Source organism: Cottoperca gobio, chromosome 18 (assembly GCF_900634415.1).
Source record: "Cottoperca gobio chromosome 18, fCotGob3.1, whole genome shotgun sequence".
Lineage (NCBI taxonomy): Eukaryota > Metazoa > Chordata > Actinopteri > Perciformes > Bovichtidae > Cottoperca > Cottoperca gobio.
Window position 1 is genome coordinate 8,754,785 of NC_041372.1, and position 16,853 is coordinate 8,771,637.

Below are 16,853 nucleotides of genomic sequence, written 5' to 3' on the forward strand. Positions count from 1 at the left end.
TTCTGTACTTGGACCGATTCTATTCACCTTATATATGCTTCCTTTGGGCAATATTATAAGGAACCACTCTATAAACTTTCATTGTTATGCGGACGATACCCAATTATATCTATCAATTAAACCAGACGAAACCATCAATTGGCTAAACTTCAAGCATGCCTTAAGGACATAAAAACTTGGATGTCTAGCAACTTTTTGATGTTAAACACAGACAAAACTGAAGTTATTATACTTGGCCCTAAACGCCTCCGAAACGCATTTTCTAATGGCATAGAAGCTCTGGATGGCATTAATTTGGCCTCCAGCACCACTGTAAGGAATCTTGGCGTTATCTTTTATCAGGATCTGTCTTTTAACTCCCACATAAAACAAATCTCAAGGACTGCCATCTTTCATCTACGTAACATTGCAAGAATAAGACACATCCTGTCTCAAAATGATGCAGAAAAACTAGTCCATGCATTTGTTACTTCAAGGCTGGATTACTGCAACTCATTGTTATCAGGTTGTCCCAAACAGTCGCTTAAGTTGATCCAAAATGCAGCGGCACGTGTATTGACAAGAACAAGGAAACAGGATCATATTACTCCTGTATTAGCTGCTCTGCACTGGCTCCTGGTAAAATACAGAATATAATTCAAAATCCTTCTCCTGACTTACAAAGCAATTAATGGTCAGGCTCCAGCATATCTTTAAGATCTCATAGTACCTTATAAACCAAGAACAAGGAAACAGGATCATATTACTCCTGTATTAGCTGCTCTGCACTGGCTTCCAGTAAAATACAGAATAGAATTCAAAATCCTTCTCCTGACTTACAAAGCAATTAATGGTCAGGCTCCAGCATATCTTAAAGATCTCATAGTACCTTATAAACCAACTAGAGCATTGCGCTCCCAGAGTGCAGGGTTACTTGTAGTTCCTAGAGTCTCTAAGAGTACAATGGGAGTCAGAGCCTTCAGCTATCAAGCTCCTCTCCAGTGGAACCAACTTCCAGTTTGTGTTCGGGAGGCAGACACCCTCTCCACATTTAAAAGCAGACTAAAGACTTTCCTATTTGATAAAGCTTATAGTTAGGGCTGGCTCAGGTTAGCCTTGGATCAGCCCCTAGTTATGTTGCTATAGGCTTAGACTGCCGGGGGACACCTCCCTGCTCTCCTCCTTCTCTTCCTCTCTCCTCCCCTCCCTCTCCCCTCCTCTCCCCTCCTCTCCCTCTCTATCTGTATGCATTTATGTAAATGTATGTTATAGGGCATCATCCCTGGAGTTTCTGTGTCTAATGTGGCAGGTTGCCACTGATAAAGTTTACGTCATGATCAGGAATCGTGGCTACGCCTACTGCCCTGGTCCTGCTGAACACCGAAAAGCCTTTTTGACATTTTCCTGGATTCATCTAAACTTTCTCTTTTTCAACACAACATAATTTCTGTCAAATCTTGTATTTGTACTATGTTGTTTATCCTGTACACACGACATCTATTGCACGTCTGTCCGTCCTGGGAGAGGGATCCATCCTCAGTTGCTCTCCCTGAGGTTTCTTCCATTTTTCCCCCTTTAATTATGGGGTTTCTTTTAGGAAGTTTTTCCTTGTGTGATGCGAGGGTCTAAGGACAGAGGGTGTCCTAACCTGTACACTCTGTAAAGCACACTGAGACAAATGTATAATTTGTGATATTGGGCTATACAAATAAATTTGATTTGATTTGACTTGATTTGAGAGAGAAAAAGGTTTTTGCCATCGCCAGATTCATTACAGACCTCATCTGTATTCAAATCCTCATGAATCCTTGCACAGTTTAATAATTTTCTTTTTTTTTTAAACTATATTCTGTAGTAGCTGCACACAAGCAGCTGTGTCAACATTATGCAAGCAAAATTCCACTCCTCTCCAAAACAAAAGCCTCACATACGTAGTTTTTTTATTGCTTGGTATTAATCACAAGGAGGCAAAAAACCTTCTTTGGTGTAAAAATGTTGAGTTCAAAAGAGAGAGAGAAGTGGCTTCGAAGGCATGTTAAGGACCAGTCGATAGAGATATGTTTTGTTTAGAGGACTATTCTCCTGTTGGCAACTCTCAACACTTTTTAAACACTTGGCTTCTCTCTGTCCAAACCATTGTCGTCTAAATTCAATCAACACATTTCAGAAAAAAAATCTACACAAAACAGGAATTGTGTAGTATAATACATTTGTGATTGAATATTACAGTGTTCTCAATTGCTCTGTATGCTGCAGTGGCCTTGATATACGTGAACTGCTGAGAGAGACAGGCTTGTCCTAATTTTCTCTTCCTTATAAGTATATGTAATAATTTTGAGAGGAAGCCTTTCTGTTTTTTGATCTGCTTTTGTTGTTGATTCTGTTTGCTCTTACACTTCACACTGAGTTTACTAAACCCTAGAGCAGGGGTAGCCAATGCGGTGAGTCACCCACAGGGCATGTTCTAAAAATAGCACAAGTCACCATGGAGCTCCGTCTAAAGTTTGTATTTAATTGTTTTGCTGTTTTTCTTTGTATCTATAACACTTGAATTATTCTTTATTTTAAAATGATAATATTGAATATAAAATTTAAAAAATATTTTTTTTGTTGTTTTTTTTAACTCTGACCCTGCGCAAGCTAAATCTCCGTTTCCCTTTTCGCTGAGACAAGCTAGCGGGAGCAGCTACGAATGGGGCGCTAGGTGCGTTTTCTACGCTAAATATGGCAGAAAAGCGAAAGAAAACTAACTATTTTTACAATGATTGGGAGGAAGAATAATTTTTTACAACAGTGAAAGAAAAGTGTGTATGTCTCATTTGCGGGGCGACGGCAAAGCGACACTGCGGTATGTGTCACAGAAGCTACCATATTAACTAACTAACTACCACCTGCAGCACTGCGGGCAGAACAAACCGAGAGTTACAGGCAGCTTTGGGCAGCAGCATCTCTTTTCACGAGGCCGGTGAACAAGTCATAGAAAGCAACGGAGGCTTCATTTAGAGCTGCACATTATTTTATATAAAGTACAAGAAAGCCTTTTCGGACGGAGAGGTCTTGAAAGGTGCAATGATGTTATTGAAAACACTGTTCTAAGACTAGAAGAAAGGTTCCGATGTGATCTCCACTCTCTGATGTTACAAAGTTAGTGGTTTGTACAAACAGGATATGATTTGAAGATGTGACAGTTAATGATTTCCTATAAAATGTTACAGAAGTAATACTTTGTACTAAAATATAACTGGTGTGATTTTGAACAAAATGCTACAAATGTGCTCATTCATACAAAACTGTCAATAAAGATATTTACAAAAATATCAGAGATGTGATGACTCTGACTTTCAAATGTTGAAATAGATTGAGAACATAAATAAATAATGTTTAAATATATCTGTGTTTCCTACAATGGTAAATCATTGTTAATAATTATTGTATTATTGGAATAATTAACATTAACATGATCAGACAGTCTCTTCACATATATTAATATTATTATTAATGATAATATTATCATTCAAGGTGAACCGTGCAACTATATTCAGGAAGTTTGTATCAAACAAGTAGCCCTTCGTATTATTCAGTACCCTTGAAGTAGCTCTCAGTATCAAAAAGGTATGTATTGAATGATTGCATATATGGGACAAAAGGTGTAACCACTGACTGTTCACTAAATCCAATCCTCGCTGTCAATCGCTCCCTTCTCGAACAGTACATATGCAGTTTCTAATAATAACCCTCGAAAGTGTTTGAAACAATGGGTCCTTAATTTTCGACAGATGTAGACTCATTTCCAGCCAGTGACAGCCCCATGGACTTGCAAAGAAATCCAAAGCTTGCCAGGCCTAGTTATGGTTGCCAAGCTACGATTGGACAATTGCTGGCAAGGTTTAGCAAATTATCAATTTGTAATGTTCCCTAGATGCTCATTGCCCATGTCCTACCAAATTAATTATGAACCAGAATTTATGTTTTTGTTACAAAACAATATTCACAATTTCAGACTTTTTACAACTGACTGATTTTTATGCATCCCTAAACAATCAGTGTAGCACATTATATGCATATGTTGTTTATTATTCATTCATGCACTCACCTGGAAATGTAGACACACAGACACACGATGATACAAAAGATGGTTCACTATCAAGGGTGTCACTTTGTGTTGGAAAGTGATGGGGACATGAGAGCTCAAATGTTAAAGTAGATGATTTTTATTTAGCTTAGGCCCTACATTAATTTTTTTAGACAACGCATTTGCTTTTTCCATATTTACATTGCATTGCATTGCAAAACTTTCTCAAAGGGTTCTCTTTTTTGTTATTATTTTTGGTGCAAGTTCTTTTCCAGAACATTTTTAGCAAATTATGCTTTTAGAAAGTGATGGGGACGAATCCGGCCTTTTAAAAGAAGCAATGGGGAAACTGCTTGCAACACGCCAAGTAAACAAACATTTTAAAATGTTCAACAATTTTTTACTATTTGAAACTTGATAATGTTTTGAAAATCATCTTCTATAAGTTGATTTACAGTATACAGTCACTTTAAATTGACAGATAATGGGCGTTATTCTCTTCTATAGAGCTTTTAGCTAAAATGCCCCATCAAAACTCCAACCTACACGTAATGACCAAACCCTTGCCTCTTTCAACATGTCTCACTTGGATACAAGCCATAACAGCCTTTTGCTACAGCAAACCTTACTCCAGAGCAAGAAAACTATCTGCCCACAAAGTTTACACACTTATTTTTCTAAAAATCCATTACCTATGTGGCAGGATCAACCTAAATAAACAAAACTCTGTAAATTATGTTTTTCAACAAAGACTGCATTTTGGATACAGCACAGTGCAAGCATTGATAAGGACATCCCCACCCCCAGCCTCTCTGTAAATTGGTTTGACCCAGGCTGTTACCATATGTTTAGCCCACAGAGCGCTGAAATAATGTAAACAGGCAGAGGGGGGGTATGTTTCTCATTGCGCTGCTGAAATCAATGTAATCCTGAGCAGACTAATGGGAAGTTAAAGATCCAATCAGAGAGCTCGGGAGTCCCTCAGATGATGCAGATGAACTTCCTGGAAGCAGTATCAGGTTCTACAGTATAACACACACACACACACACACACACACACACACACACACACACACACTTGCACAAATAAAGCCTGCATCATATACACAGATGTAACATATGCACATAACAGTATGCGCGTATGTACTTACACAAGTGAGCAATTGCAAAAATTTGCAAACAGACCTTTTATTTTATTCATATTCATATTTATACTTGTATTTGTATTAATGTATGTGCTTACATCAATTGCACACATTCATGCACAAAGAAACACACTCTCAAAACAACATTTGAACCCATAATGGCACTCACTCAGAGGATGGACGCACACACACACACACACACACACACACACACACACACAACAAGCTGATTGGATTCAAGTGGACCGTCCCATCAACCACTCATGTTCTTTATTTGTCATTTTCTCGCCCTGTCTCCTCTCACTCCCACATCATCATCATCATCGTCATCGTCTTGTGGTTGGCAGGCAACCAGATGACAGAGCTACCAAATGAGGATTCGTACACAGCAGGAAATCTCCCCTCTATTTTTCTATCTCTCTCACACGCACACAAAACAAATTATGTGAGATGCTCATGATGCTGTTTTGTGTTTCATAATCAGTTTTGTAAGATATCTTCATGACAGTGAGGCAAAATCTATAAATAGTTGTTTTTATAGTTGATGTGAAGGTAGGTTAAAGGTGAAGTAATATGTGTCCTACTTATAACAATGTATGGGAGCTTTTGTTACAATATACTAAATGATATAAGAGGAATTGTACGAATTATACGAAATGTATTGTGTAATGTAAGAAAGTTACTTGCTATGTTGTTTCAAACAAGAAACGCTTCTTGTTCAAATGGATTACTTATTCTCCTAGTATTTCAATGTGAAAAGAATCTCCAAATTGTACTATCTATTTTAGTTCTTGATACTTCTTGGCATCAAGCCTGTACAGTACAGCTTACTGATTCACTTCTGCACAATCAAGTTCAAAAACAGAACACAAAACTCTTTAAATTTCACTGAGTTGATTTACATTGGGAAAGTGGAACTGTAAATTCCCACTGTCCAAATACATTTAGTTTGAAATATTATAGACATTACAATTTTTTTACCTATGAATATATAAGGCTAAAGATTGTAAGTCTTTGGCAGAATTCTCTGCATTCACATTGAAATTCATTGTAGAGAAAGACATATTTAACAGTTTAGATGAGGTCACTCAGGCAAGCATACACACATTGAAATCAGACACATATGATCACACACAAAACGCATGCATTCACTCACAGCCCCATACTTTTCTCTACCTCCCTCTCTCTCTTCCACCGACACACAAACATTACGCACATATCTGCTTTTTTTTGAAGACACCCATAACTCTTCCAGAGGAAGATCAAACTAAATGTGCAGCCAAAAACACACACATATGCAATACATACATTCCTGTCCCTTAAATCCTATCCTTACAAATACACGTTTTTCACTATCAGTCTTTTATTATTTATTCAGGGAACACGGTTTAAAAAATAAGTAAAAATTAAAATTTACACAAATAAAAATTGGGAGCAACTGGAGGGGTTAAAGATCAGTGAGGGAATCTGCAGAGCTCAAATGCTGAAATTCGATCTAGGTTTGTGGGAAGGGGGGAGGGGGAAAGGGAAAATAGGTTTCAGGTCAACTCACCTATTCAATATGTTTTTATGGTATTGACTGCATAAATATGGCACTTAGATTTAAAGCACTTCAGCATTTCATTCGTTTACACACACCAGTGGCATTCGGGCTCACTGTCTTGCTCAAGCATTGTTTTTACACTAATTATTCAATACATCGATTCGTTAAAAATACACCTATCGACACCTCTTAAGCTCCAGTTTGTTTAAAGGTGCAATGTGTACATATGAGCCACCTGCTCCAAAGAAATAGGGGGCAGTTTTTGTCCTCTACTACTGTGTTCATACAATCTAAATTCCTCAATCATCAAAATCATCAGTTATTAAAAAAGCCTACTATAGTATGTTATCCTATGTTTATATTTTAGTTGTAGTAGTTTGGCATATTTATTGTATTCTAAGTGTTCATAAATTTACTGTGGTGTTTTTGTTCCTGTGTAATGCCTGTCTGTCTGTCAGTAAATCAGGCCCATTGTGGACAGGGCAACAATACGCAAAATTCAAACCAAGCTGCTCTCTGAGAGCCGGTCAAAATAACACTGCTCTCTTATAATCTTCTTGTGGGGCTTAGCCATATGGGTGTTTACTGGGGTACTAACTGGGGGCAGTGCAGTCCGTGTAACTTTATGTTTTCATAGTTTGTGTATTGGCTTGGGTGGATGAGACGAAGGAACAACCCTTGTTTTTGTTTCGTCCTCCGCATCAACATAGGACTGTTTTGCCAGGAGGGGAGCGTGCCAGTGGACGGAGCTTCAATTAGCGGCTGTGGCAGCACGGAATAGGGATACAAAAAACGGCAGTCACAGCGTGCTAGGGGAGAGCTGGGTCCAATCTGTGTAACAGCAGCAATATAAAGTTTGCAGTTCCCCGGGATTAGACCATCGGGGCTGTGGCTGAACTCGAGCTAATTTCTAATTGTTATCTGAAGCTACATCCGTCCCCCGGGACAGCCAACTGCTCTACGCCCAGGCGAAACAGTATGTATTAACAGTATGGCTATATTATTGACAAGCCAGTCGGTGCAGCTCCACTTCTTCTTTCTCTGTACAGAATGGGGCTACAGTCCCTCACTATAGCCTCCAGAGGAACAAGTGGTATTACAATACAGGACGGCCCGGGATAGTCAATTAGAATGCTAATTTCAGTAGATATCTCTGCATCACAATTCATAGACGTCTTTGACATCCTCTTTTGACAATGTGACATGTCTTTTATTATTTTTATTGTTTAAAGTTTTAAGAATTCTGGCATAGCAACCTTAAAACATGCATAAACAAAAATGCCAATTTGTGGTTTATGGGGAATTTACAATATATACTGGAACTATTTCTTGACAAACCACAATTCATCTGCCCTTCTGTTGTTCACCAAGTAATAGTTCTGGCACATAGGTCCCTGCGGAAGAGGAGTATAAACCATATCATTCAAAGATTCCAAAGGCAAGGTGATTTGATCATTGATTGAAGTGGGAATGTGATATTGTGCTGAAACCTGATCACACATAAGCAGGCCAGGGAGGATGGCCTACTCACAGAACTGCCGTGTAGTGCAATATCGATTGTTTCATACAAAATAGATTTAAACAAAACTAGCAGAGGGTAGGGCATGAAGCAGGCAGAACAGTGGTCTGGCTATTGGGCTATAGCCACGGGTCTTTTTTTTATTGCCAAATGATGAGCTCATACAATCATTGAATCTTGTGTGGCAAACGTAGCTATCACTGCTCCCTCATTCACATGCGGCCACCTCATACACACACAAACATACACACACACATAGTGTTGCCAACTCTGCAACTTTCTCGCAAGACTTTTTCAGACCCATTTAGAGACTTGCTGCTCAGAGTAAACTCAGTCAGCAGCTCCTCTGGCAGTGTTACTAGCAGTGTTACCAGGTCATTTTGTCAGGGCTTAACCCTGAACGTTTTGATTGTAGCCCAAAAAAATGTTTTTAATGTAAGCCAATATGAAGCTCAACAAAAACTGTAATAGATACAAGAGATACAAAAAAGCAGCAACGTAGAGCTTGTTCCCCTACGCAGGGCCAGGCTAAGCCCGAAAGTTTATGTCAGGTTTACTTTTATCGCTCTGCAGGTCCTAAATTGCGTCCCCATCTTAGCAGCTACTAGCCTGATTAATACACTCACGCCTATACTGTTTAAATTGGGCACGTGTGTGTGTGTGTGTGTGTGTCTGTGTGTGTGTGTGTGTGTGTGTGTGTGTGTGTGTGTGCGTGTGTGTGTGTGTGTGTAGTGAAGATGAATCCTCCAGAGGATTTACTTGCCCTTCTCCCCTCTCAACTCTGTGCTCTGTAAGCAGAATCCAAAGTACCCCAAATCAATCAAATTTCAATCAATCAAATTTATTTGTATAGCCCAATATCACAAATTATACATTTGTCTCAGTGTGCTTTACAGACTGTACAGGTTACGACACCCTCTGTCCTTAGACCCTCGCATAGCACAAGGAAAAACTTCCTAAAAGAAACCCCAAAATTAAAGGGGGAAAAATGGAAGAAACCTCAGGGAGAGCAACTGAGGAGGGATCCCTCTCCCAGGACGGACAGACGTGCAATAGATGTCGTGTGTACAGGATAAACAACATAGTACAAATACAACATTTGACAGAGAATGATGTTGTGTTGAAAAATCAAAAGCAAACACAAGCAGTGTTTGACACTCGCACAAAAAGCATAGACAGCAAACCAGCTCATTACCAGCTTCCCTAGCATCCACGCTGACCCTTGTAAAGTTATTTTAAAAAAGGAGACAAAACCGTGTGAAATTCTCACCTCGTAAGCGTTCTTGATATTGAGTGGCTGTCCCGTGGCGGCTACATGTCCTACAATGCCCTTGTCCCACTCCAGCCGAATGCAGCTACTGGAGGACTCCTCCAGTGTGGATCCCTCGGCTACGTCAAACAGGCGGCTGACCAAGAACTTCCTGTTGGAGCTGTCTTCGCACACCTGGGACCAAACACACACACATAGCAGGATGTGGTCAGATGACTGATTTAAAACAAGAAAATTGAAAAAGAGGATTGTGCCCCTTTTTGTTGGCTTACATTACAAGCACAGCAAAGAAAGCAAAAAAAGAATCTAATCTCAAGTAAGAGAACAAGATAATATTCCAGAATAGCAATATTCACAGCAATATATCAAATGAAAGAATAACGAGGGGATTTGTTTTTCCATTGTACATTGTAGAATAAGACAATGTAAAAGTAATACAAAGTAAAGTAGAGCTGCACTATTATTTGCAGTAATATTTTTATATAAACAATGGATCAAATGAATGTAATGTATCTATTAATGTAAAAGAGGGTACACAGTAAAAATCCACAGAATATTATTACCCGACTCAGCAGATTTCCCAAGCTTGATGGAGCTTTTTACTTTCTTTTAACTTATTGTTTTGTTTAACCCTAAAGCAACATTTCAGAGAAGATATACAGTATGTTGTAAAATATAAAATACTATAGTATTATAGTATAATACAATAATAGTGATGAACCCACAAAAATCACTTCGCAGTTCTCCTCAGAGTTACAGGGTTTTTTAGCCTTCAGCCATTGATTCAATTCAATTATGATGCTGAGTGAAGTGAATAAGTCCGGCTTAAGCCCCATTTGAGACTAACATTACATTGGGAAGCAGGTAATCAAATATTAGCCTGGTTTATCAAATTGGCGGTTTATTAAATTATTTCATATTACTGTATTATTAATACTAGTATTAAGTATTATATTATGTACCAGTTATTACATTTGTACTTAAATATTATACTCTAGAGCGGGATGACTTTGCAAAGTGTAAAAATTAGTTGTTTTGATTATAAAGTAAAATATTGTTCCAGATACCTGTGACAAAATGTTTTGTGCCTTTGTAGATATACTGTGATCTGTAAGTTGTAATGCACATGTGTAAATTATAAATGAGGCATAATATTGTTGAAATTGCACCTTTTTTTCTTTCATAATGTTATGTAAAAAGATCAAATTTGAACACTTTCAGAGTGTACTTGTACTTTTTTGCACTAAAACGAAGGGAAGAATTTGGAGTTGTCGTTATTTATAGGTTATTATGCTGTGATGTTACTGGTCCGGCCCACTTGAGATCATATTGTGCTGTATGTGGCCCCTGAACTAAAATGAGTTTGACACCCCTGCTCTAGAGGCTTATGTCGCACTTCCTCTTGCTCTTGTGGATCACTGTGCTCCAGCTAAAGCAGTTAGAATTATAGTTTGACCATAGCCCTTTCTGTTCCTACCAAGAACAGTGAGTAGCGATCAGCAGCGATTAGCTCATTGATGTGGAGAAAGATCTTGTGGCAGAGTGCTGTCACATCCAGATAACTCGACACTTCCTTCACCAGCTCCAGCAGCCTGGCGCAGCGGTCACCCCCGCCACTACCTGACCCGCTGCATCCACCTCCATTACCTCCCCCACCGACATCACCTTCACCCATCACTGAGCCACGGAGAGGGACAGTTTCGCGGTCAGCGTCGATCAGAAACGTCAGAGAGCCCTCAGAGTCTTTTACCACGATGGGTCTGAGTGGGCGGTCGAACTCGGATGCTGAGATTTTGCGAGTCGGGGTGCCGGGGGCCGGGCTAGGGACTGGGGATGGGCAGCGGTTATCCAGGAGGCTCAGGGTGGGTTAGAAGTATGGTGGAGACAGAGAGGGGGCTTGGTTCTGTGGAGGACTGGTGGGCCCACTGCTGTGGAGGACTTTCTTTGGAGGCAGATGGCTGGATGGAGTGGACGCGCTCAGCAAACCAGGCATTCACCATCTCCCTGTCGAAATACAGATAAAATTGTATTAGACATTTTGCCATATTGTAACAGAAGGTGCTATAACTGTTATTTGTTATTTATTCTTGACACTTTACCTGTATACCTGATGTAACAGCTATACAGCTGTTACAGCAGGTATACAGGTAAAGTGTCAAGAATAAAAATACCACCTGAAACATGTGATATGACTAATTCACCATATTATTTAAGACTAGACACCCCTTACATAATGACTATTTACACCAACATATACAGATCTTCCCAGAAGAACATAAATTCTCATGATCTTTTCCTGTACAAAACAAAACAGACATCAACCATAAAAACAGTTTGCATAGTAGGGCAAAGACCAAAATTTGGCCAAAAAATGCCAAATTTGGATAAGACGGTGGATAGAGACATGAGTATAATAGAGGCAAAAACGCCTTCATAAGAGTGAAGTGAAGTTCAGCACAGGGCTCTGCACTGAAAGCTGAAAAACTGGGTTATGAATTGTATTGCAAATTTTAACAGAATTTTGGGAAAATCGGAAAAAGAAAACACTAATGAATGCTTGAGCCATCCACTACCATTACGCGATTATTGGGAGTTGTTTATCGAGGTTGAAAAACACTGCAGAAGAATTGGGAGCAACAAGATGACGTTATTAAAAGAGGAGACTGTTAATCTGACTCTATTTTACATCTCTTCAGCGGACCACAAGTTTCAGTGGACGTCAGTCACATGCTTCATATACGTCATAAATTATTCGCTAAATCTGTTTCTATTGCACTTTGTCGCATTTTGCTTGTATCAATATATCAACTTTTTCACCCCAGCGAAGTGAGAAAATTGTTTAGCAATATTTCAAGATTGTTTTTATTTTCAGCATCTCGACTCTTTATGGGAGAATTGAAAGTGCACATAAAAAAGGTTGATGGAAACACAAATAATGGCAACAGTGCTGACATATTAGCCGGAGTGTGAGTGTTACTCTTCCGCAACAACGCCATGAGTCAAGATGGCTTTAACAGTGTTTACCACCAAATGAGCGCGGTACAAACCAGTGGGGATTAGCTAGTCACATACAGGGATTTACAAGCACAAAGAACAGAGAAACTCGGATTACAACACTCACAGGAGTGTGACTTCATTATCTGCTCATGAAACCATTACTCCACTATATCTTTACATAGCAAATAGTTGTTTGTTGCTATATTAATGCTCTGAATGCCATACATATATTGAACATGCTAAGTTTAAGTTTAGCTTTAGGCCAAATATGTGCCAATGGTTAGGGAGATAAAACAATTAACTTAAGGTTAGGAGAACTTCTTTATAATGGTTACGGCTAAAATATTTTTGGAAATGACCAACTCAGCTAAAATGAAACTTTGCGCATATGAAATTGGCCAGCAAATTACAACAATGTTTAAATAAATAAACAACAATAAACAAAAACAGCAAGAATACAGAGAATGTGGGCACTAATGATAACACATATTTGTAGATAAATAAAGTGAGCATTGATAATAAAATTGAACACAGGCACAGTCGACATCATGTTGATAAACTGTTTTCATTTAGCCTATGTACACTGAGGTTTATAATGTGCTGGAACAAAGCTATTGTGAGCATGTGTGTGCCAGACATTGTGTATGTTTGTGTGTGTGAACAGTAAATTGGATGTGATTAGGGAGACCCTAACCCTAACCCTAACCCCCCCTGAGGCGATCCTAATGTGTGGCTGAATCAAAGAAAGAAAGAAGAAGAAGAAAGATTATTTGAGATGAAGATTGGATTGAGATCATTTATGTCGCAGTTACTGGATGAAAAGAAAAATAAGTGCAGTTTAAGTGGATAAATGGGTCTGAAGGAGTTTGTCACTAAAACAAACACAGACCTAAAGTGTCCTGATAAAGTGCTGCCAGGCAGATGAAATGCCGAGATATGACTGCTGCAAAACAAATGCCTAACAAAGCTGCTACTGCCTGAGAAAGACTTATTTGGAATCTGTGTTTGCGCAAGAAAATAAATGCTCTCTGAGGTCTAAAATAGGGAGGCTACAACAGAAAAAAAAAGTTATTTAACAGTAAGGCTTGTATAATTATCACCAACGACCTATCCTATCCTACACGCTGAGAATTAAACATAATCATTGGCAGCAGTAAAAGTTAATGATTTAAGAGCGCTGTGCAAATCTCAGAGCTGTTGTAGTGGATCATGAAATTGAAAAAAAAGAGCTGTGAGAGAAACTCAGAGTACATTAAAGCAGCTCTGGAGGTAGACTAACTGAGCTGGGTCTTGCAAGTTAGAATGCACCAGCAAGACCCACAATCACTTCTGCTGGAGAGGATATTTACAGTTACATATGATCAGGGCAGGGTTATATGGCCTTCCTGTCTTTAATGGAGAGGTTAAGTGATTCCTGATTTAAAAAAAAACAATTAACTAACAATCAACTAACAGAGGACATTAAACTGTTTCTGATTGGCTGTGGGGCTGCACACAAAAGCCAACTTGAGGGGTTGTGTTTGCAGAGATTCCCACTAGAAACAACACTCACATTCACCAGGCTGCACAGAAACAAAAACAAAAAAACAGGTTTAATGTCCACACTGAGTGGCAGAACTCCTCTAGTCCGTCGCCTTTTACCTTGACGCCTTCCTGATAAAATAGGAGTGGGTGAACACTAAGTGGTCGTCCAGCCACGCTTCCATCCTCTCGCTTTCCTGGGAACAGCAGTCCTCCATGGCGCAAAGGCGACAACAGAGTCTGTGCCACTGTGAGCTCCGGTTACCGTCTACATATATACACGGGAGACCGAATAATACTTAGAAAGAGAGAGAGCGGCTCAATGAGAGAGCTGCTCGGGGGCCGGTCAGTATGTGCGCGCGGATCATAAAGCGGTGACTGTGCGCTTCCGAGTTGGTGAAGCGACTACTGGAGTATTGGAGAGAGAGAGCGAGAGAGAGAGAGAGAGAGAGAGAGAGAGAGAGAGAGAGAGAGAGAGAGAGACCGCGCGCAGCAACAAATATACGATACTCACCTATATAGGCTATATATTGAAATAGTATACATTATAGACATAAGGCTACTGTTGAAAACTAAAGTCTGCGTCCGTATGGGAAAAGAGTTATTACATTTACTGATTAACCTTTTTTTTCTAATTCAATTAACTTTATTGTAATGATATATATCACATTTGCGTAGCATAGCCAAGCATATAAAGGAGAAAAACAATGATGATTATAGCCTAATACAAACTTATTTCATTTTAAAATTTTGAACTGCGGACATTAAAGGGTGCACTCCAGGGATTTATGATTGCACTTTCATACATTTGGTGGACTCTAAAGAGACAGATTTAAAAAGGAAAAAACAGAGAGGGTGCGATATCTTTGCTTATAGTCCGTGTCAAACTAACAAAAAACACTGGATCATATATTTCCCATAATGCAGCACAATATGGTGTATTTATTCTTTGTTAGACTTGTCCTGGTAAATACCGCTGAGTTGTACTGCTCATGTGTAAGATGATTTTTACGTGTAAAATTGGTGCAGAAAATACAGAAAATATCTTGTGAGTACATTCAGTGTGATTGTACATATAAATTCATGTCAAAGGCTCCATCCGATTGTTTCTATCATTGTCATGTTAGAAATGGCATTCAAGAGGGTTAGATGTTGTTTGATATATCGTCATCTGTCTGTCTTGTCCCTCTTTTTCCACCCCTTTAAAAAAAATATCCATAAAATAACCATTAACAATCTCTGGGAAAATATTCTGAGAAGGTTCGGAGGATGTGGAACACATATGGTTTTAAAGTGACATTCCATTCCCCAAGAAAAGATATTTTGTGGTCAAAGATAAACAATACAGTAGTTCCAAGAGCAGTTCTTCTGTTCTTGTAATAAAATAATAAAATAAACCAAATAATCTTCTGTGAAGGTATCTAAAGGAAATATTAGTTTCCTGGCAATGTTTACATAATAATAATAATAATAATAATAATAATAATAATAATAATAATAATAATAATAATAATAATAATAATAATAATAAAGCTAAAAGCAATCTCTAAAGGCGCTAAAACATAACATGGTTGTGCACAAACCTTCTGAGAATGTTCTAGGGAATAATGAACATTTCTAATGAAACAAAGTAGAACATTTCTGGAACCCTGGTGTGGTAGTACAGGAAAGGAATTAAAGTCGTAACAGAGTGACATTCACTGAAGTCTCTATGCAAATATTAAAGAAAGTTATATTTTGTAGAAAAACATTTTTTTAATAGGAATATAAAGGGCACACACATACCAACACTAAGGTATGATAATCCTTAGGCTTGGTATGTTTAGAGTTTGTGCATACTGAATTTACCTTGGCTTTTTACACCATGATGCACATTTATCATCTCCAGGGAATAAGCTGCACATATGATTTTCATTCATTTGGTTGAATGAATTTGGTTCACTTGGTTTACACAATGCTGATTTATAGCGGCGAACAATTAGACCTTGTAGCACCATCTGCCGTAATGAATTCCCCAGAAAGATGCGGATGGCTCCATTTTCTCACAATCAAACGAACAAAGCAAATATTAACTGTGAGAAAACAAAGTGACTATTTGGACAAACACTGAATACTTTTTTTACTTAAATACCAGCACAAACAATCAGCTATATCAACCTTCAACAGCTGACATGGGTTGAAATTTAAAGGGAAATAAATCGAGTAAATTGAAAGCATTCCTTTTTTTTAAAAATCTCTTTTAAACCTTATTTACACTGTAATTAAACTCTGCTAATTCAAAATAAAAATATAATGAACTTTAAAAAATGTCAATTATCCTGTGAATCACATCTGGAAGAGTGCAGACTTTTATTGATGAAGTGTAATGGCTTTCAGCCTCTGTGTCTGATCTCCAGTGTCCCCCCAGCTGGACACTTGGCCCCCACCTGTGGTGTTACCTTACCAGCAGATGGTGGCTGGTTGTCCCGAGGGGGGAACCCACCAGCAGCATCCCAACCCCCTACTAGTCTCCCGCCACCCCCACAGCACAGGGCGCCAATCAGAGACAGGGAAGGAGGGACACACACAAGCAGACACATCTTCTTTGCTCTTGTTATTGTCTGTATACCTGTAGTTTTACCTTTGCATTGTCTCTTCACAATGTGTTTCATTGTTCTGTGTGTTCTTCCTGTATTTCTCTTACATGTTTCATCCTGTGTATGTTGCTTATGACCTGTCAAGAGGAGCCTTTCTGACAAAACTCCTGTTTGACTCTGATAAAGAATGACTCCCTAACCATTGTGCCACTTTTCAGATCATCTTCATTC

General features: G+C 38.8%; 1 protein-coding gene across 1 annotated transcript in view; it reads right to left on the reverse strand.

Moving 5' to 3' along the window:
• Window positions 1-14,377, reverse strand: part of pde5ab (phosphodiesterase 5A, cGMP-specific, b) — a 76,519-nt gene extending 62,142 nt beyond the window's left edge. Inside the window, 4 exon segments of the mRNA XM_029454783.1 lie at window positions 9,529-9,702; window positions 11,006-11,395; window positions 11,397-11,532; window positions 14,167-14,377. Coding sequence (XP_029310643.1) covers window positions 9,529-9,702; window positions 11,006-11,395; window positions 11,397-11,532; window positions 14,167-14,264 — 798 coding nt within the window. The 5' untranslated portion in view covers window positions 14,265-14,377.
• Window positions 14,378-16,853: the final 2,476 nt, after the last annotated feature.